The following is a 22,763-nucleotide window of genomic DNA, read 5'->3' on the forward strand; positions in this document are numbered from 1 at the left end:
TAAATTTTCTGATAGGAGGTGGCTACGTAGCTTGTGATCAAAACTCGTATTTGTACAATTTAGACATCCACATTTTGAAATATGTCCATATGGTGAAATGAACAAAATGTGAATGAATTGTGAAGACTAAAGCTTGTGTGGATCGGATTTTAAGTTTGCTGCAGCTTATATTAACAAAGAATGTAACAACAGTTCGTTTTTCATGGAAATTTCTTAGCTTTGGCTCTGGGCGGGGGGAGTTAATGGCTTTCTTTTCCAAAGATCAAAAATAGGACAGGGCAAAGGAAGCAGATTTTTTTTAAGGCTTTGCCAACCCTGGCAATTGAACAACAAAAGTTTTGTTGTTCACAGATGCTCAACTACATGCCTTTGCACCTCACCTGAACAATGAAAGTTTTACTAGAGCAGTGTTGCTCAGAGGGGGTGAAATCTTTTGTTCCCAAAGTCCCAAAAAACAGTATTTACCCTGCCTGATTTTTAGCGACAGAGTTGTCACTAAAAGTGTATAGTGTAGACACCGTCTAAAGCAGGAGACAAACATTAATTTAAAATGTGACTTGTGCATCATAACATACCTGCATTTTTTTTTTGTTTTAGAATTTTTAAATGTTTACCTCATCTTACTGCACATCAAATTTCAGGACTTCTTCAGTTCTTTTTTATGTATAGTTTAGTTCCTACACTTTCTAGAAATATCAGCAGTAACTTTTTTTTTTTTAAATTTCAGGTATGTTTATCATGGAGGATGACCGGTTTGGCAGTACTTCCACTAGCACATTTTTCCTTGATATCACTGAGGATGCAGAACAAACATTTTATGACAAACCTGGACCTTTAAAGGATAAGGATCGTAGTCCTTTTCCATTTTTTGTTTCTAGTAGACTAGTGAAGAATCGCATCCTAAATTCACTAACCCTGCCTAATAAAAAACATAGAAGTAGCAGTGATCCGAAAGGAGGAAAACTGTCATCATCTGACAATAAGTCAGGTCTGAGGCGAAATCGTACAGTAACAGAGCCTTCCAATAGTATAGAATTTACTCCTGCAGATGACTATATCCCTGGGTTCAGAGTTCCTAAAATCCACACTTTACGCTTAGAAACTTCATTTGTTGGGAGCAAGCACATGGAAGATACAGGTAGTACCCCAAGTATTGGAGAAAATGATCTAAAGCTGCCAAAAGGTCTTGGAAATGAAAATCACAGGGAAAACACAAGTAGAGAGAGGCTAATAGGAGATGGTTCTACACAAACACATTTCAAGAGTCGTAGCTTAAGTTTTAATACAGATACCACAACAAGTGGCATAAGCTCAATGAGCTCAAGTCCGTCAAGAGAGACAGTGGGTGTGGACTCTACAAATGTAGACACTGACTGTGGAAGTTTGAGTACTGTGGTAAGTACAAAAACTGTTAAAACAAGCCACTGTTCAACACCACAGTCTAACCACCTGCCTCTTTCAAAGTCAAATTCTGTATCCCTGGTACCGCCAGGGTCTTCTCATACACTTCCTCGAAGAGCACAGTCCCTTAAAGCTCCTTCTCTTGCTACAATAAAGAGCCTTGCTGACTACAACTTTAGTTATACAAGTTCTCGAGATGCCTTCGGTTATGCTACACTGAAACGCTTACAACAGCAAAGGATGCATCCTTCACTGTCTCATTCAGAAGCCCTAGCATCTCCAGCAAAGGATGTGCTGTTTACTGACACTATTACCAGGAAGTGCGGGAGCTTGGATTCTCGGCTAACGCCAAACAGGTAAAAGGCACCTATACTAACTTATTATTTCATACACATAACTGCATGTTAAATAATGAAATTTTCTTTCTTATGAAAATTACTTCTCCAGTGTTGTGTTTTTGTGTTTTTTTTGTTTTTTTGGCTAATGATAGGTAACATTCAGTGCTTAATGATTTTCAAGTCAGTTGGAAGCAGTGCTACTGTGTTAAGGGAATAATGAATCAGCTAGAGATCTGAACTTCCTAAAAGTCCCAGTCCACACAACTGTCGTCCATTCCTCACTGCCAAGACCAACTATTTTCTTATTTATCTTGATGTTTCTTCCCTTTTGACTTTTATGGAAGTTTTTCTAATTATTGAATACTAATATTACTTAAGTTGAAATAATGATGATTCAGACTGATCTCTCTGCGTTCATGAAATGAGAGCAATGTTTTCTTGAGTTTCTCCCAGTGTATCTTACTGAAGTTTTAAACAGAGAGCACTTCTGGATTAGACCTGTTCCAGCATGGCAGTGTAAGTTCAGCATGGGGAGACACTGGATGAAATTTTTGCCCCACTGAAGTCAATACAAATTTTTCTTTGATTTCACCAGTCCATTCTGCAGCACTGATTAGGGCATTACATAAGATACTTGTCTCATGACATTGACAGTGTAGCTTTTGATAGATACAAACCATCAGCTGCTGAAGCCCCAGCACATTCCCCTTTTTTATCAGGTTACTGTCCTTGGATTCTGTTTCTTTTTGTATCAGTCTTTGACTACGATTGTCTCAAATTTGAAAACTGTTTGTTGTCCATCTTCTGCCTCTCCCCCCAACATACACATCCTTCCATCAGCATCATAATTAATGTGACAGAAAGGGAAGAGGTTACCAAAGTCAGTTCTTCTCTGAAGCCTCCTGGCTGCTGCACAGGAGGCAGGCATCTGTTGCTTTGCCCACCATGATTGAGTCTTGTGCCTGCTTCTGTTGTTCATTGTTTTCACCATGCAGCAGTATCATGAAATAGGACATGTTTGGCTTTCTCATATGTTGTAAATTTAGGTGCATGGCTGTGAAATTTTGATCTTCTATTAAAATATGGTCCTTTTTAGTCAAATATAATTTAAGACGTGCTTAGTGCCCCTCGCCTCCTTTAAAGTTATGGTTACTAACCATCACAGTCCAAATCGCTGTATAAGCTCATGTCTGTTTAATGCTGACTAGATCTCATGAAATATCCTCACTCTTTATCAACACCACTGTTTTTAGTTTTGGCATTTTCCTAAAAAAACATATTCATAGCTTAATATTAAATTCGTAACTCTGCACCTGGAAATGAGGACAGTTGTGGCAAATTAATTTGATAAGACTTTTATGTTGTTTACTAATTCAAATAAGTAGTTGTCTAGGTCTAGATTAATGGCATTTTTTTTCTGTATCAGTTGCTTCTCTAATTTGTGTTGGTGTGCAGAGATAATTACTACACAAGGATATTAAGAGCCTCCATTACGCTGTAATTTATTTTAGTCATTTGGACAATATATCTTGAGTGATACGTGGGCAAACACCAATAATTTCCATTCACCTCAGTGCAAATCCATTAAACTATCAAGAATGTGGAAAAATACATAAATTATTGCATATAAGTTGTGCTAAAAACATGTATATGTAAGTTGTGCAATGTCAAGTACTTAAAAGTTAGGAAATTAAAGAATTAAGTTTGGCTGTGCAATTTTATTGTACGAATTCATTATGATGTTTTAATGGTATGATTACATACTGTATTTCTATAGGATCCTTGTCTCATACAGTGCATACAGATCTCAATTAGCAGCCCTTCAATATTTTATTGTTGGAAAAACTCTCTTCAAATTCTGCTCTGAAGAGAGAATTATTAATTTTTTTCATGGGCTTTTCCATCACATTCATCACAATAATATGTGAGTGCTTCACAAATGTTAATATTTTATTTTCTTATCATCACTGTGCCATAAGGAAGTACTCTTATCCCCATTTTAAAGATGAGGAATTGAGGTAAAAAGTACGGTATCCACCAATAAGTGTTCAATCTAATATACTGGAACTTGAGAATACTTGGCATTATATAGCACTTAATGTTCAAATCAAAACCTCCCGTAGACTTTAGTTGTAGCTACAAATACGTATAGTTTAGCCAGTTAGACTCAAGTCAGTGTCCCAAGTCATGCGCATAAAAAATGAAGAACATATAATTATCAATCACTCATAAAAAGTTTGGTTTAGGTGGTGATTTTTTTAGCATCACATGGGAAGTGTGCATTGGAGTCAAGGATAAAATACAATTTGCTAGGCTAGCATTTACCTGCATGAGCCACGTGATAGCAAATGAAACAGTGATCCCAGAGATGGTCTTCCCTACACAGCTCTGATTTATACGTAGAGAGGTCTGTCCTGTACATTGAATGTGCCAAGGGTCCTGTAGAAAAAACAATATTTTATCATGTGATTAAAGATCAGTTTGTTCAAGAATATTAGTTGTCGTATTTCCTGGTCTTTGAGTGCTTGACTTGACAAATAATGTTCTTTTAATATAGTTTTTATATTTTAATTTTCTGTTTTTTAAAAAGGAAATGGGGAAGAGGAAAGAAGAAATCTCTTTATATGACATAACATTGACACCCAGATGGGTCATTGGTAGAGTTGAGACTTTGACAGGGTTAATTGTTAAGTAGGTTTGCCTCTTCGTGGACCACTACTAGAAGAGAATGAGATGGACAGTTTGTCAGATACAGTAGGGTCTCAACATTCGCAAGGGTTTCATGATGAGAACCCTCGCAAATAGTGAAATTCGTGAATATGGCAGCCACCAGTGCTCCTTGCCTGGAGCCTGGCTGCTGGGGCTCCTGCCCAGAGCCACAGTGGCTGCTGGTGCTCCCTGCCCCAGAGCCCCAGGGAAGCGGTTGCTCATGAATAATTGAATTCGCAAACCATGAATGTGGGGACCTTACTGTATTTGCCAACAGCAGTGGAATGGGGATACTCCAGAATCTTGGGTTGTCTTCCAAACTCTGAAGGGGAAGCGTTTTAGTGGACACAATCTCTTCTTCCCATTCCCCCCAAATCATGGCCCCTTCTCCCCCTCCAGAATGGTTTTTGTGTCTTCTCCACCACTCCTAATCCCTCCCAGTCCAATCCAAGGGCAAGTCATGCCTGACCAATCTGTTTACCTTCTATGATGAAGTAACTAGCTCTGTGGACGTGGGGAAATCAATGAATGCAATATACCTGGACTTCAGCAAAGCTTTCGATACAGTCTCCCCTAGTCTCTAAAGAGGATGTGGAGAAGCTGCTCTCAGTAGTGATGGATGGCAGAATAAGGAGCAATGGTCTCAAGTTAGAGTGGGCAGGTATAGGCTGCATATTAGAAGAAACTATTTCACCAGCACAGTGGTGAAGCGCTGTAATGCAGTACCTAGAGAGGTAGCGGAATCTCCATCCTTAGAGGTTTTTAAGTCCCATCTTGACAAAGTCCTGGCTGGTATGATTTAGTTAGGGTTGATCCTGCTTTCAGCAGGGGGCTGGACTTGATGATCTCTTGAGGTCTCTTCCAGCCCTAGGATTCTATCATTCCATAGCCACACTTATTTTTCCATCCCTCGCAACTCTTATCCACCCGCACTGACCAATCAGTCCCATTTTCTGTGAGCTGGCTCTTCATCTGATTGGTCTACCTACCAGTCCCACCTTCTGCATTAACCATCACCACTGGCTCCCAGTCCCAATCCCCCATGTTGGATCAGCTCATTTCTTTGTATCTCTCATTCTCACCTTTTTTTTTTCTTTTTACCAGCCAGAATCAGTTTTTCCCCCTGCACTCTGGCTATTTAGTAAGATCTGTCTCCCTTTTTTCTGGGATCCCTGTTTCATTTGCTGATCTCATGGTCCATGCCTGTAAATGCTAGCCTAACAAACTGTATTTTATCCTTGACTCTGATGCACACTTTCATTTCCAGTGGCTTTCATTTTTTTTGCATAGTAAGTTCCAGTTTTCCCTGTCCTAATTTTCCTCTTCTCCAATCACCAGTACCAGTCCACCCTTCCAGCCTCCTTGTCCCCATTCCTTCTTCTCTCTTGGGTCTGCATCTTAACCCCTTTGTGCTCAGTTCAGGTGTTCTGTTCTTCTACTTTGTCTGAACCCAGCTGGGACAGGGAAATCCTTCAGAGTGCAGGAGAGTGTGTCAGTGCTCCCTTCCAAGTTTCTAGACCTGGAATGGCCTGTAGTACCCTGAGCTGCAACTTTAGAGAGAATCCTGCTCAGACCCAGGAAAATGCCCGATGTAGATGGGGGTCTTTGGAGAATTTAGCCACTGAAATCTAAAATCTCTACTGAGCATGTACAAAATGTGACACACACCCCACCCCCAAGAAAAAAGAAAGAAAGGAAAAAAAACTTAGCCAAATTTTTGGATATAGCACAGATGCCACCAGCTGCCAAATTTCAGGTGCTTTTCTCAAAGCATGGGGGAGTGGTGGGGGAAGTGCTCATTACACAAAGGAAATTATCAGACTTTTTTCACATTGGCAAAATATATACTTCCTTGACCTTGTACTTGGAAATAGATCAACTGCTTTGGCTAAAATTTCCCCCCAGAATTTTCAGCCCTAACGCATGCAACTGGCATGGGAAGTTTAAGCCCAAGTGCTTAAAGTTTGGCAAAGTCTCTTATAGTGGAATGTGTGTCCAGCAACCTTAATAGCAGGCAGCGCTAACAACCCTCACCTATAGGTGAAGAATCTACAAGGAGTGGTTTTTAGACATTTGTCATTTGTTCTTTTTAATGATACAGGTTCCCGAAAGCTTTAAGTTATGCCTCGCTAGATAAAGAAGATTTATTAAGCCCTATTAACCAAAACACACTGCAGCGTTCCTCCTCTCTTCGGTCTATGGTATCCAATGCTACATATGGTAGCACTGATGATTACATTGGCCTTGCTCTCCCAGTGGATATTAATGAAATATTTCAGGTATGTACACATTAATGTATTTAACTGACATACGGAATAAAAATGAGTTTGCATTTTCATGAAAAATGGCAAAATTTAGTGTTCTGTTAAAATGTGTGAAATTCTCATCTACCTCAGTCAGGAGATATGTGAATGTAGGAATAGCAGCACACTGAAATTGCTGAGTTGCACGTTTCTGAAGTTGGGCAACTTTCCTGTATTAACAAACTGTCCTGTATAATCTTAAGACTAATTAGGTAATCTATCTTAATCTTCCTATTTTTAGTTACTTACTAAAAAGTTCTAATTAGTTGTGGTGGTCATGGTTTTGGAAATGAGTTTTTCATTTAAATTAACCGTTCTTAGATAACAATATAAAAGTATCTTAAACTTTAAGTAAAGTAAAAAAAAACCAAAACCCTCTGCTACTGCAGGCTGAAGTCCCAGCACTTGCTAACAGTTACATATGTGATACTACCTTGTGCATCATCACCATAGGATTTCTTGTTGGCATTATTTTATACTAACAGTGGTATAATTGATTAACATTTTTTTTCTCCCCAACCCATATGAATTTGATCTGTCCTCGCGAAATCTTTTTGCCATTAGCAGTGTATTCACCTCATGAAATAATGACTGCTGTATTTCTCTTCTTTTTCTCTCCATGTTCTACAGCCTCTGTTCTCTTCTCTAACCCTTTGTAGATCCTCTGTAATCTCATGTCTTTTTTGCTGCACTTGGTTATTTTCACTACTCACCAATTTAAAGAGTCTGTTCAGTGTTGTTACCCTCCTTGATCTGCTGATAGCTTATCACTTCCTCCTGTTTTACCATTGACTTGCCTGTGCCTTTTATCACACTCTCCATCATAAACATTTTCTTCATTGGCTTCACCTCATTGGTGGTGATGGTCAAGATTCTGTCCCTCATCCTCTCCTCTTACTGCGCGCTTCTCCTGTGTAAATGTTGTTTTCTTAAGACCTGCTGTGTCTCTGCTGATAATTCCCAAATCTACCTTTGTATCCCACTATTAACATTCTGCAGCTCTCTTTACTCATACCTAATATCATACATGTATGGGCTTCATGGTGCCAGCTCAGAACAGCTATAGTGCAATGTAGAACTCTTCACCCTCCAAAGTCGTCATCTTCATTTCTGTCTATAATTGCACCAACTTCCTTGTTACCTGGCTTCACAGAGTGTATTTTTACTGCACTTTTCAGTGCATACGTCCAGATTTGATAAATCCTACAAATTCTTTCATTATGTTTGTACAGCATATAAATTCAGTAAGTACTACTGTGATATAAGTAATAAAAGAAAATCTATCTTCAAAACGTGACCCCTCTTCTACACCACTATTTCTAAAAACATGGGTGATGCCATGGTTGTATTATTCCCCTATCCTGCATGCTGTACCTAACTTATCTTTCTTGCGTGACCCTCACTCTTTACATTTCGGTACGCTTTTCTGATCATTTTGTATCATATTCAGACTCGATCATTGTCATTTCATTGCTGCAGATACCACTGCTTGTTCCAAATTCTGTTTTCCCTATCCTGAATTACAGTTCAGCTCATCTGGCAATTCCTCAGGGATAGTGGAATATCCTGATTCTGTTCCAGACAGTTTCATTCCTTCTTCAAATTCCTGATTAGGACTCTGTTTGATTAAACTTCCAGTACAAAATCTGTTCTGTCGGACTTTATTCCATTGAATTTATCATATATCACAGTAAACTCTTTCATCTCTAGCAGCCCTGGGACTGAGAGGTTGCCAGATATTCGAATATTCTGGATAATAGCAAGGTCTACCTAGCAATGCATATCTCTAAAGAAAAGCAATATTAGATATTAAGAAATAAAATGTATGCAGAGTACTTTATTTATCAACAACAGTAGCATTGTACACTGTAAACTTATACTGTATTTGCTGTATGTATTTATATTTACTTTCACTATGCTGTACTTATGGAAAATGTAACTAAAATTTACTTACAGTTAAAATGTGGGTTATTTGAGAGTTCTGGATAAATGAATGCCGGATATGAGAGAGTTTACTGTATGTGAATGTATAGTATCTAAACATCATGTACACAAAAGAGTGAAGACCAAAAAACTAAAAAGATGTGAAACTACATACAGCACTTCATTCCTTGATCTTTACTATTGTAATCCCCCTTCCAATATTTGCTTTCACCCTCTACCAGTAAGTGTTTTGCCTTATATGAAGGTTTGTCTAGACGAGGGAAAAAGCCTGCAGCAGCTGTTAGTATAGAGTAGATACGCCACACTCATTCCCTGAGTGGACGCTTTCTGAGCTCTCTGCACACTAACCTCCCCAGGTAATCAAGCCCTTAGTTATATCTTAAATTCAGTGGAGCAGAGATCAGTCTTTAAAGCACCGTTCATGTGGATAATATTGTAGAAATATTTGTAGGTGCAGCAAATGATACAGGTACCTTATTGTGTGCACTTTGTCTGTTAGCTATATAAATTATAAAAAAAATGTAACTAGCTGTGATTATTTCGTTCTTAAGCTTCAATTTCCAGTTCAATAAAATCTAATTTTTTGGCGTTACTAGTTCAAAGATTATTTATTGACTTGCTTGAAACACTTCTGCATAACTTTAATTTAAAATCTTTCAGGTTAAGGAAACGCCTTACTTCCAAAAGAAAACCATGCCTCCATTTGATGACCGTGAAACTAGAGTATTTGCATCTGATATAGGAGGTAGTTGTTTTTTTTTTTTCTTTTCAGTACCATTTAGTTATATAGCATGACTTTGCCATACCCTTTTTTCTTATTGAAGACTGAATTTAGATTTTTCACGATAATGGTACATCAGTCCCTTATCATATTGTCCTTCCAAGGTGTCCTGGTCATGTCTCCACCAATTATTGGTCGCTGTTTGTTATTTGGAAGGCTAGTCAGATTTCTGTTTACCTATAGATAGTCATCTTCACCTGCGTAGTAACCTGAGCTTCTTAAAGTAAGCACATTCTATCCCTGCCTGATGATCTGCTCTGACCAGTTGAGTATTTCCATGGGATATTGGTCTATATAGCCTTACAGCTTTTGATTTCCTATGATATGCCACCTCTCTCCTGGTGACATACTGCAACTATTGAGATCAGCAGTGGTCCTTGAACTGTATACCCCATCCCAGTACCACCTGATGTAAAAAATGGTGGTCCATCATGCCTTGTTTCCTTTGGGAATGTGTTCTCTTCTTAGTTTAAGATAGCCAGAATCAACCTACTGTCCGGATTCACATCAAGACGTGTTTTTTAAAGGGTCACTGGAGAAGGAATTATTGTTAGTGGCAATGTAAAGGGAAAGTGGAGGATTTTGTTGTTGTTTTTTTTTGCGCTTCCTAATTATTTAATGTTATGTAGATGTTTTTATTTCTTGCCCTAATTTTAACCGTTGACCCTCAGTACTTTGAACTTCTTTTGTGCACCTCTTGATAATTTTAAAGTTAAATATTTAACAGATTTTCTGAAGTGGTGTGAGGTTGTCAAACTTGTCAGAAAAACTGTTACACAAAATATTTTGAATGCATCCATCACTTTGTTGCATATTTAAGAGAGCAGGTCAAATATCTGCTTCTATTTTTGTGTATTGAGTTTGTGCCAAAGTTTTGTTCTTTTATTTTGAAAGGAGTCTATATTTATGTATATTTTTGCATTACTAATGTTGAAATAGATTCAGTATTACAGTGCATATTTTCTTCAATTTGAGTGTGCAGTTATATACATGGATATATTTTAATTTTGCAGTATTTTGACTGTCTTACTCAGAAAAAAATTGTTTCATGGGATTTATTGAGACTTATTACAGAAAAGAAACTGAAGTTTTTTTTAGTACAAATAACTCTTCTTGGAGATATGCCGCTTTGCAACTTAAAATATTATTGTCCTTGGTTAATATTTAAAAGGTTTTAATTAAAAGAATATAATTACTTAATTTGATCTTGTTTTTTCTGATTTCTAATTATATGTCAACAGGCCATCCATCTGGGACTACTGACGTTGTCAAAAGTCCCTTTCAAATGCTTAGACAGCAGATCAGCCTCACAGAGATAATGAACACAAGTCGTTCAGATGCCTCTCAGTTTTTAGAAAACACAGAAGACACTGGGTTACAGGAGCATACAGATGACAACTGCCTTTATTGTGTCTGTATCCACATACTGGGATACCAGCATAACAACAGAATGAACTCTGCATATAGTCATACAGGTTAGTTTGACTCCATGACTGTTTTTATTCATGCATCTGTGAGATTTATAGAAATGCTGGATAAAAATTAGATGTAATCTGTTGTGTACATGAAAAAGATGATGCATCCTTTTCAATAGCAATGTTTCCTTTGTATAGCATTTTCCTTTGCAGTCGGCAGTGGTACATCTGGACTATAATTTCCCAATTTTCTGTTTTGATGTTAATGTTTGTGTACCTGTGTGCATACGTACTTTTTCCAATTTTTTTTAAATATTCTTTAAAGAAGAAAAATATATAAACTGAAAATTTGAAGCCTAATTCAAGCCTGCTCAGAAAACTGAGAACCGCTTCCAAACCAACTGCAATAACACGTTTCCGACAATATGTAAGTTAAAATGGAAATAACCAGACCCTGCTTGGACAGTCTGTCTGAGAGTGATTCAGTGAACAGAAGGGGATTTGGTTTTCTTCTGTGATTACTTCTGGTTTGGAATACAGTAATTCATAGATAGGAGAGTGGTGGAGAAACTGAATCTGCTTCTGCAGAGCTTTCTAGTGTGTGTTCTTTGTGGTGTCTCTAGGAAAACCGATTGTGCTAACATAGATGTTCTAATCTCTATAGGTGGGGTCTTCACTATTGTACCTTAGAGATCTACTTTGGACTAAACATCTGAATTCTGTTCCCAGCTCTACCATAGACTTCCTGTGTGAACTTTTTGGTGTCTCCAATAGAATTATAGTTGTGTAAAACAACAGTAGTGCCTCGGTTCTCAAGTTGTTAAATTGGCTTAATACTTCCTTTTTCTGCAGCCCATACCCTCCAACAATTTTGTTGCATATAGCCTATATGCCCCCTGCCTTCTGTTTCCAGGGGCAGTTCAGTGCTGTAACATGGCCCCTTCTGGTCATGTCATTTTCTAGCTTGCTGCCAAATCTTATGCCTCCACAGCAGCAGTTTATAAGAAATTCACTTTGTCAGCTTTAATTTTAATCATTTTTTTTTTCAGTACTGGTGAGCTTTACTCTCCCTCCTCCTCCTGGATCAGGTAAAACTGGGTGGTGTTAGCCACTGGGATCTGGCCATTACTTTCCTGCCAAAACAATCATGGTAGAGTGCTCCTGTGGACACCACACTAAATCAGTGTGCTATTCCTTATGTGAGGCATCATTTATAGGCTCTTCAAAGGGTCTGTTTACAGCCAGCTAATCGTCAAGCTGCCAAGGCATGGGGTTAGTTTTGTTGGGTCCTTTCCTACTCCTAGAAGCCATGATTTAAATGCAGAAAAGTCTGATCAAGAGTTTCAGAGCATAATGTGGAGAGATTCAAACGAGGGGGAAGATACCGTATGACCAGCCCAAAGGTAAATACTAGGGTAGATGGAGATCAGAAAAAGAAACCCTTAAGTACCATCAGGTTGTATTTTTCTATTTCCCCACCAGGTACTAAAGTAGCTCCTAATATCTCTGGGTAAAGAAGGACCACAGGCAGTTTCCTTTCTTCTCAACCCATGTCTGGGGATTCTAGCAATGAGGTCCTATTCCCCAGGAAGAGGAAGTGAAACCTGGAGTAGGAGGACAGAGAGGGAGATTTATTCTGATCTCTCAAGATAGAAGAGCTGAAAGAGTGCCCCAGCTACATGTAGGTTGCAACTCTTTCCAACCAGGTGAAAAAAGTCAAATAAATAAAAATGAGGGAAAATGCTAGGGCTATATCTACACTATAGCAATCTGCCAACAGAAGTTAGTGTCAGAAGATATCTTCCGACAAAACTTCTGTCAACAAAGTGCATCCACACACAAAAGCTGATCAAAAAAGTGATCTGCTGTGTTGATAGAGCAGCTGGATTGGCTGGCCCTCTCTCAATAGAACGTCCAACCAGAAGCACAGCAGACAGAGCTACCTGATGATCCGGAAGCCCTGTGTGGCACACGCACCCCCCCCCCCCGCCCCCAGAGCATCCGCATGGCTTTTTTGTCAACAGATTCTGTCAAGAAAGGTGTTCTGCCTCCTGGGGAAGAGGCAGAAGGCTGTTGGCGAAAGTGCTAAGTTCTGTCAAAAAAACACATTTTTCTTGTGGTTGCTCCCTGGATTTTGTGGACAAAATGCCTGTTTTGTTGAAAATACCCTCTAGTGTAGATGTAGGCTAGAAATCTGACAGGCCTTTATGCCCAGACTTAAAGTACCACCCCTTCTGCTAAGGAAGGATGCAACAAAGGTATTGTCTTCTGTTTAAATCTGAGACCTTGTGATGCAACAGGAGCAATATTTGAGAAAGCATTCACCTTTCACCCATTCTTTGAAGGTGTGGTCTGAAAGAACTGAGAATTCCCTAACAAGGGTAAGCTAAAAGCAGGTATTTATATGCCTTCACTGTGTCACCTCAATAAGTTGTTTCCCTGAGGAGACTTAAAGAATCTGGTTAAAAAATGCCAACACAGAAATGTCAAAGGTCAGTGCTGCAGTGGCATCTACCGCAAAAGATGCAATAATCCCATCTGAATGGGATTTCTTTGCCAAATATGGAACTGATAGAAAGATGGAAGACACCAATGGATTTTGAGGCTTATCTGGTCACTTGCACAATGTCCATGGCCATTACATTCATCACAAGAGCTAAAGTGTCCTGTCTTGGTTAACCATAATGCCAGGAGAGAGACAGACCATCTTGACTTCCCATCTGACATTAAGAAAATATCTGTAACAACAGCTTCTGTTGTAGATGTCCCCTGTTGATGCAGTGAGAGTCTCAAATCAGGATCATGGCGTCCAGCTCAGCAGGAAGGCAACATGACCAGATTGCAGAAGTTCATTTCAGAGAAATCTTGGTCATCCACAGGCTCTCAAGTGTTTGGGGAAGAAGTTAGTTAGATTGTGACAGACATTGCTTCTAAACTGAAATAGCCCCTCCCCTCCCCCCACATACTGTTTTGAGGTTTTAATAGCCCAGTGAAAGAAATAATTCTGCCCATTCTTCTAAACAAATACCTGAGGACAGGACAGGGAGCTTTATGACAATGTGTACATAGGCATCTGTCCAGATTTGAATCTAGGAAGCAGAGTTTCCCACTTCAGAAGAATGGTCACAGTTGACCATGGACAAGTGGGTAAGAGGTAGTGAGTTGATGTGAATTTCCTATCCCTTCATTTTGTCTTATAATTCCCCCCGTCTGATGCAACCACATCAAATGAGAACTGATGCTAAATGAAATTGTGGGTATAGGAGCAAGAAAATGTATCCTGAAAAAAAAGTTTCTTCAGGTTACACACATTTTTCATCATTCAGAAGTGTACAGTCAAAGTTGTCCTAATTCTTTCAACTCAACAATCAAAAAATGAAAACAAGAATAGATATAGACCCTAGCCTTAGTGATGGCATCTCTGTCCCAATCAGTTTTCCTTCATCAATGGACCTAGAAGATGGCTGTCAATACACCCTTATATATCTATGCTACCACTACTTACTGAAATTTGTGCACACCACAACCATTAAAAGTATATAACGCTCCAGTTTTTGTTGGCCTCCAGGGTCTTTCAAGATGCTGGTGATGGTCGTTGGCAGACTCTGGTCTCATGACACTCACCGATATTCATTTTGGATAGTGTTTTGATTAGAGCTTCAACCAGAGTAGCAGCACACTGTGCCACAATCCAGACACTGCAACTTCAAGCACAGTTTCATAATAAACACCTGAAAGAGTTCCCTTTTTCCTTCCACAAGGACAGTTCACCTGGGAATGGACTTCAGCATCTCTGTCAAATGTCTGTCTGCTCCTGCACAGAGTGCAGATAATTCAGAATCTCCTATTTAGTGGTAAAGGAACACAAGGCCATCCATAGCCCTGTTTAACCCTTTTATGGGCCTTCTGATTTCACATAAACTAATCACTCCATGGGGAAGATCCTTTATCAGAAGTGTTTGGTCTGGTTGGACAACCCTATTGTTGTCGCATGTATCAACAGCAACGGGGGAACTCGGAGCTCAACTCTGCATGCCAAAGCAATGGAGATAATGGCATCAGCTGAGAAGAACCTCTTTTCCATAGGAACAATACTGTGCAATACAAACCAACAAAGAGAGAATTAAATCAGAAGATAAACTGCCTGATCTGATGTGCAATCAACTACAAATATCTGAATTAGGAAGTCTTCAAGCTGATTTCGCAGGAATCTGGCCTCAGTAATTGACCTGTTCACCAGTAACAAGAATAGAAAGCTGTCCAAGTACTATGCCAATGAAGCAGGTCCTCCTGTGCAGATTATCTGTGGATTATGTTTGGTACAGATGGCTACATGGTGTGCTTTATGCATTTTTAGGCAAGGTGATTCAAAAGATAAGACTAGAAGAAGCAAAAGTGATTTATTATTGTTTCATCAAATGCTGAGTTTTCAAATGTATAGAATCTATGAGAAAAATGTCAGAGCTTCGGAAATATTGAGGTAAAACTTTGTTCCAGAGTCAACATCTGGCTTTTAAAAATATATCAAATTGTGTTCTGGCAATTATCAGTATCTTGTGGACTAATCATCGCAGTTTACTTTCTTCTTTGTTCAGATGCATACTTTGTATAGTCTCAATTTTTTTAATTGAAATAGATTATATTTGTTTTTCAGATTTTCCTGACATTCCATATTCTGATTGGTGTGGGCAGACCATACATAATCACTTAGATGTGGTTTCTCATTCCTCAAAGTTTTCTGGGATTTCAGGGTGTAGTGATGCAGTATCCCATGGCTCAGCTAGTAGTACCAAGAGTACAGATCTTGTACTAGGTAAGCATGAAATCCTGCTAGTTTTCAGAACATATTTAGTTTTTAAATATTTTCTTTCATTGACTTAAATATGGAAAAAGATGGTTTGTTTCTGTTTACTGTAACTGAGCGGCAGTGGCTTTTTAGATACAATTTAGGTGCTTCTCTGTCATCATGAGAAAGGTAGGCAGGCACAGAGCACCAACACTGGGTGCCTGGAAAGCAGAGTTCTGTTCCTGGCTCTGCAGTTTACTCAGTGTGGCCTTTTGGCAAGTCAATTAAACTCCTCTGTAGTTCAATTTAAATCAAATTAATCATCTTATTTTTTCCAGTCTAGTGTTAGCATAGTGAAAAATATCTTTGAATTGTTTTGTACATGACTCTTTAAATAAATCGTTCTGTTCCATATTTTAAACCTTTAAAATAGCATAGAGGACCATCTGTAAACAGTTGTATACTGATAAATGTTGAGCTTTTTATAGTTTGCATTTCTTTCAAATATTAGGACAGACATTTATTCTTTCAATGTAACAGTTACTTCACAATAAAGTGGAACCTTGCTAACCAAAACAACTTAATTCACATTCAAAGGTCAATCTGCTACCCAGTTCTAAGCAAAAATATAGTGGTAGGTGCCATGTTGTTTGGAGTGGTTCACAGTCATGAATGCCAGTCTCAGGGCTCCTGGTCAAGCACCACAGCAGAGACCCCAAATTAGTTGTGTTCTGTAACTGAGATTCTTCATCGAGTGTCCCCGTGGGTGCTCCACAATAGGTGTCGGGCTCGCCAGGCGCCGCAGATCGGAAATCTTCCAGCAGTTTCTCCTGGATCGCGCATGCGCCGGCGCACGCCGCTCCCTTGCACGTCCCCGGCCACGTGCGCGATCCGGTCCCCTCCAGTTCCTTCTCAACTGCCATCGGCTGCAGACGGAATCCGCTCAGGCTACGGCCAGAGTCAGATTGGACAGTGTTTTTAGGTGTAGATTGTTGTTTCTTTTCATAAAAAAAAAAAAAAGAGAGAGAGAGGACAAAGAGAGTATTAAAAAAAAAAAAAGAAAATAATAAAAGAGAGAGAGAGGAGTGGATGTGAAGGCCAGTAGGCCGCCCACTGCCTGCAGGCAGGTGTCCGCGATTCGGGGAAACAGGCACGGACTAGGTGCTAAGTACCCTATTAACAGAACAGACTCACCGCGATGGCTTCTTCAGGCTTTAAAATGTGTGAGTCCTGCCGCGAAGCTATGCCGGCCTCCGATGGGCATAGTGAATGCATCCGATGCCTGGGGGAATCACACGTTACCCAGAAGTGTTCCCACTGTGCTAAGCTTACGGCCAGGGCCAGGAAAGACAGAGAAATGCGTCTTAAAATGCTCTTGTTTGATAAGGCCCTCCAGCCAGATGTGCCGGAGAGGCAATCAGAAGGGCCCTCTGGGTTTCACAAGAGGAAGGCAGCTTCTCTCACCCCCTCGGTGCAAAAATGGAGGAAGCTCTCCCCAGCTCGATCCCTGCCGGCGGTTTCAGCGAGCGGGACAGACGGAGTGCACAGCCCCCAGCCACATACTCAGGCAAGCGGCACCGCGCATGGCAGAGGCTGAGCCTCCAATTACGAAACAGCCGGCACGCGCAGCGCCTAGAGCGTCGGCAAGGCAAGCGCCGGAACCGGCAGCACTGACCCCCACGGTAGCAGCGGTGCAGGGCCAACAGGCACGGAGCCTGCAGGCACCGGAGGACGTTATCCGCGCGGCACCGCAGCTGAGCGGGCTGAGCGTGGCGCCGACAGCGGGGCTGAGATCCCCGGCGCAGGAGGGGGCAGTGCCAGCCCTGCAGGGGAGGGGAAAGGCGAAAGCAAAAGCCCGGCACCGCAGCCCTTCTCTGGACAGGGCTGCGCTGCTGCTAGCAACAAGCCCTCCCCCTGTGCTACACACGCTGCCCAGAAGGCCTGGGTCTCCTCCGGCCTATCCAGAACCACCTCCTCCATTCCTCCAACCAATGTCACCATGGCTTGGGCCACCTTCACCCTTTCTGGGCCTGGATCCACTGGAGTACTATCACAAACCAGTGTCACCGCTATCTGTGTCATCGCGGAGGTCTCTCTCTCCCAGGCATCGGGGGTACACACCCCGAGAGTGGTCCAGGTCTCTGTCCCCGGACCCGTGCCCATGCTGCCATGGTCGTTCTTATCATGCTGGACACAGACACCCCAGGCCTACGCCCAGGGGCAAGTCCCCGCCCCCCCGGGCCATCCAGTACCCCCGTGGGCACTCCCATTCGGGGATGGAAACTCAGTTATCTCAAGAGGAGTTAATTTTAGAACCCCAAGACTTTCCTTCGCAATCCTCCAGCGAGCAGGTGTACCGTCAGCCGCAGGAACCTGAGAGTTCGAGGGAAGTTTACCCTAGTGGTTCCTCCTCATCCTCTCCAGATGAGGCCATGGCCCCCAGGGACTTCACTCCCCCAGATGACCTTAAACAGTTTCAGGAGGCATTTAAAAGGGTGGCTTTCACGCAAGGCATTCAGACAGCAGAAGTGCAGGAGAAACATCACAACTCCTGAAAAATTTGAGACCCCCGGCTTCATCCAAAATTGCTGTCCCGCTGGACGAAGCCATTATGGAGTCAGCCACTACCATATGGCAGACTCCGGCCTCCATTCCGCCTGTGAACAAGAGAGCAGATAAGAAGTACTTCGTCCCGGCAAAGGGCATGGAGTTCCTCTTCAGTCACCCACAACCGAACTCATTGGTGGTCGAATCGTCCCAGCAGAGGTCAAAGATTTCTCAGTACAAATCGGGGGGATTGGACAAAGATGCCAAGAAGTTAGAGCTGTTCGGCAGGAAGGTATATTCCTCTTCCACCCTGCTATTGAGAATGGCAAATTATGCGGCACACCTAGCAAACCATAACTTGGATAATTACTCCAGGCTTACTTCTCTCATGGATTCACTTCCGGAAGATGATAAGCCGGTGTTGAAGGCAGTTGTGCAAGAGGGCTACGCAGCTTCGAGGATGGGAGTCCAGATCGCCCTGGATGTGGCAGATACAGCGGCACGCTCAACGGCTACAGCAGTGGTCATGCATAGAGAATCTTGGCTCCAGACATCGGGCATCCCGAGGGATCTACAGGCGAAGATCATGGATCTTCCCTTTGACACGCAAAAGTTGTTTGCAGACTCAACCGACTCTGTCCTCCACTCCAGTAAGGACTCGAGAGCTACACTTAGAACCCTGGGTATTTATACCCCTCCATATAGGAAGAAAAAATATTACCCCCAGCAAAGACACTACCCACACCAACCACAGCGTACGCAGTATCAACGGAGCTACAACCAAGGGCGACATCAACAGCAGCAACAGTACAGAACTCCCAGGCGACGTTCCCAACAAAGCCGTACACCCTCAGGACAGGCCCAAAGGCAACAAGTTTGACGGGCATGTCGAGGGCTGCACTATCACTCCCATCGCGCAATGCCACTCTCATCTCCTGTTCCATCATCGCCTCAGACCGTTTCAATCCCAATGGCAAAAGATCACCGCAGACAAATGGGTGCTGGAGATCATAGCCACGGGTTACGCGATCCCTTTCCAGTCGCTCCCACCGATGAAGCCTCCCTCCAGGCCCCACCTCCGGGACGGTACCCACGAGGCGAGGCTCAAACAGGAGGTGGACCACCTTATGTTCATAGGGGCAGTGGAAAGAGTGCTGGAACAATTCCAGGGGAAGGGATTTTATTCACGCTACTTCCTCACAGAGAAGAAAACAGGAGGCTGGAGGCCCATCTTAGATCTTCAGGGCCTCAACCGCTACTTGTGCAAGCAACGTTTTCGGATGATTACAGTCGCCTCCATACTCATGGCACTGGATGATAGAGATTGGTTTGCAGCCCTCAACTTACAAGATGCTTACTTTCATATAACCATCCACCCGGCACACAGGCGCTTCCTCCGCTTCATGGTCGGCAAGGAACACTTCCAGTACAGGGATCTTCCGTTCGGCCTCTCCTTGGCCCCCAGAGCCTTTACCAAAACCCTGGCAGTGGTGTCAGCCTACCTGCACAGATGGGGGGTATTCATATTTCCATACCTGGACGACTGCCTATTGAAAGGGGCCTCGAAGGCAGAGGTCCTACGCATGATACGCGTCACAGCGGACACGTTTTCTTCGCTGGGCCTAGTCATCAACCTCGCGAAGTCAAAGACTGACCCCACACAGGACATAGAGTTCATAGGGGCACGCATAAACTCTATCACAGCAAGAGTGTACCTACCCGACGCCCGCTTTCGCGCCATCAGTTCGCTGGTGCAAGTCATTACATACAGCCCCACGGTGCCGGTCTTAACGTGCTTACAGCTGCTGGGCCATATGGCGGCAGCAACATTTGTTGTACAGAATGCCAGATTGCACATGCGAAGCCTGCAGCATTGGCTGGTGAGTGTCTACAAACCGGCGTCCCACACTGTTCACAGGGTGGTTCCACCCGCGACAGAGGTGCGCAGATCCCTGGCGTGGTGGGTAAACCCCAAGAACTTGCTAGCCAGGGTGCCCTTTCACCAACCACAAATTTCTATTTTTCTGACTACCAACGCCTCCCACATAGGATGGGGAGCGCACATCGGCGACAAGGTGACGCAAGGGCTATGGTCCCCTGCGGAACAGTCACTGCACATAAACATACTGGAGCTCAGAGCAGTGTTCAACGCCTGCAAGCATTTCCGAGAACACATATATGGCAAAGTAGTCAGGATCAATACAGACAATACCTCCACTATGTTTTACATAAATCGACAGGGAGGAGCCAGATCCTGTGCCCTATGTGCGGAAGCAGTTCGACTGTGGAACTGGTGCATCGCCAACAACATTACGTTGAAAGCCTCGTACTTGCCGGGCGCTCACAATGTGAAAGCAAATCAGCTGAGCAGGCTCTTCGCACTCACGCACGAATGGCAGATCCGCTCCGATCTGCTACGACCGATCTTTCATACATGGGGGTTCCCCCAGATCGATCTGTTTGCCACACAGCACAAGAAGTGTCCCCGGTACTGCTCCAGGGCAGAAGTGGGGCGGGGGTTCCTGGGGGACGCATTCATGATTCCATGGAAGGGCCCCCTACTTTACACGTTCCCCCCCACAGTGCTTATCCACAAGGTCTTGCAGAAAGCCAGAAGCGGGAGAGCTCGCATGATACTCATAGTCCCAACATGGGATCGGCAGCAATTGTTTCCCTTGCTTCTGCGCATGTCAGACCGCCCACCGCTCCCTCTACCGGTGGCGCTGGACCTACTCACGAAGGCACAGGGGTCCATAGTGCACCCGAACCCTCAGAGTCTGCGCCTACAAGCATGGCTAATCCATGGCTCAGCTCCTTAGAAAGTACATGCACGGAGGGAGTACAACAAGTCCTGGAAAGTGGCCGAAGGACCTCCACCAGGAAGACTTATAAGCAGAAATGGACTCAATTCACAGCCTGGTGTTCCGCCAAGCAATTAGCTCCCCTTGACGTTCCTATACCAATAATACTTGAATACTTATTGGACCTCAAGAGGGGCGGACTTTCCTTATCCTCGCTAAAAGTCCACCTCGCCGCTATATCAGCTTTTCGGCATACAGAGGAGGGGCCCACGGTATTTGCCCATCCTATCGTTACCAGGTTCTTGAAGGGGTTGGTAAACCTGTACCCCCCTTGGAAACCGCTTCCACCATCATGGAACCTGGACTTGGTGCTCAGCATGCTCACGGGTCCACCTTTTGAACCATTAGCCACGGTTCCCCTACGTCTCCTTATGATAAAAACAACCTTCCTCCTTGCAATTACGTCAGCTCGCAGGGTGAGTGAGCTCGCAGCAGTTATGGCAACGCCGCCCTGCACGGTGTTCTCAAAGGAGGCGGTAACCTTACGGCTGCACCCAGCCTTTGTTCCAAAAGTTTCTTCAGAGTTCCACCTTAATGAACCAATAGTTTTACCCTCGTTTTACCTGAAGCCTCACAGCTCCAGCAAGGAGGCACGCCTGCATCTCCTGGACGTGAGGAGGGCGTTGGCCTTCTACATAGACAGAACTAAGTCCTTCTGGAAAGCGGACAGGCTTCTAGTCTCTCTCGCTCCCAGATCAAAAGGAGAAGGTCTCTCTTCACAGAGAATCTCAAAGCACATTGTGTCCTGTATAAAAGTGTGCTACGAACTTCGAAAGACTCCTTTGCTGGCCCGGCCCAGGGCTCACTCCACCAGGGCGGTGGCGGCGTCAACAGCCTCCTTTAAGGGCATCGCGTTGAAGGACATCTGTAGAGCGGCGACCTGGTCATCCTGTGACACCTTCGCCAAGCATTATGCCCTACATTGGGTATTCCAAGAGGATACCCGCCTCTCGACAACAGTCCTTTCGGGGGCAAGCTGCACATAAACCGATTACCCACCTCCTTTCTTGGGTTACTGTTGGGTAGTCACCTATTGTGGAGCACCCACGGGGACACTCGATGAAGAAAGAGAAGTTCCTTACCGTAGTAACGGTGGTTCTTCGAGATGTGTCCCCGTGGGTGCTCCACCACCCGCCCACCCTCCCCGCTTCAGATCTCTGTCTAGTGTCTTTCAGGAGCATCCGAGGTGGTTGGTCAAGGAACTGGAGGGGACCGGATCGCGCACGTGGCCGGGGACGCGCAAGGGAGTGGCACGCACCGGGGCATGCGCGATCCAGGAGAAACTGCTGGAAGATTTCCGATCTGCGGTGCCGGGCGAGCCCGACACCTATTGTGGAGCACCCACGGGGACACATCTCGAAGAACTACCGTTGCTACGGTGAGTAACTTCTCTTTCACCAACCCAGTAACAAATGTGAACTTATATAAGTGGGATTATAGTGTGCAGTCTCACTTACAATGCCTTTATCACATTATAATGTAATATTTCAGGTTTTCGTAAAGACTAAATATTTTGTTGTTAGTCTAGTACCCATCTTGTCTACACTATCTCACAGATGAAACAGGCTATGAATTTGTCCATGCTTAGCTGTGGCATAAAGTCTCGGCAAGAGTTGGCACCTGGTCTGCCCGTGCTACAGCAGGAACAGAAATGTAGCTGGGTGTTGCATCTCTAAGA

General features: G+C 43.1%; 1 protein-coding gene across 1 annotated transcript in view; it reads left to right on the forward strand.

Moving 5' to 3' along the window:
• Nucleotides 1-22,763, forward strand: part of RICTOR (RPTOR independent companion of MTOR complex 2) — a 155,923-nt gene that overhangs the window by 124,982 nt on the left and 8,178 nt on the right. The window contains exons 31-35 of the mRNA XM_074995627.1: nt 728-1,757; nt 6,550-6,727; nt 9,356-9,440; nt 10,718-10,951; nt 15,546-15,704. Of these exons, the coding sequence (XP_074851728.1) occupies nt 728-1,757; nt 6,550-6,727; nt 9,356-9,440; nt 10,718-10,951; nt 15,546-15,704 (1,686 nt within the window). The remainder of the gene's footprint in view (nt 1-727; nt 1,758-6,549; nt 6,728-9,355; nt 9,441-10,717; nt 10,952-15,545; nt 15,705-22,763) is intronic.

Source organism: Carettochelys insculpta, chromosome 5, assembly GCF_033958435.1.
Source record: "Carettochelys insculpta isolate YL-2023 chromosome 5, ASM3395843v1, whole genome shotgun sequence".
Taxonomy (NCBI): Eukaryota; Metazoa; Chordata; order Testudines; family Carettochelyidae; genus Carettochelys; species Carettochelys insculpta.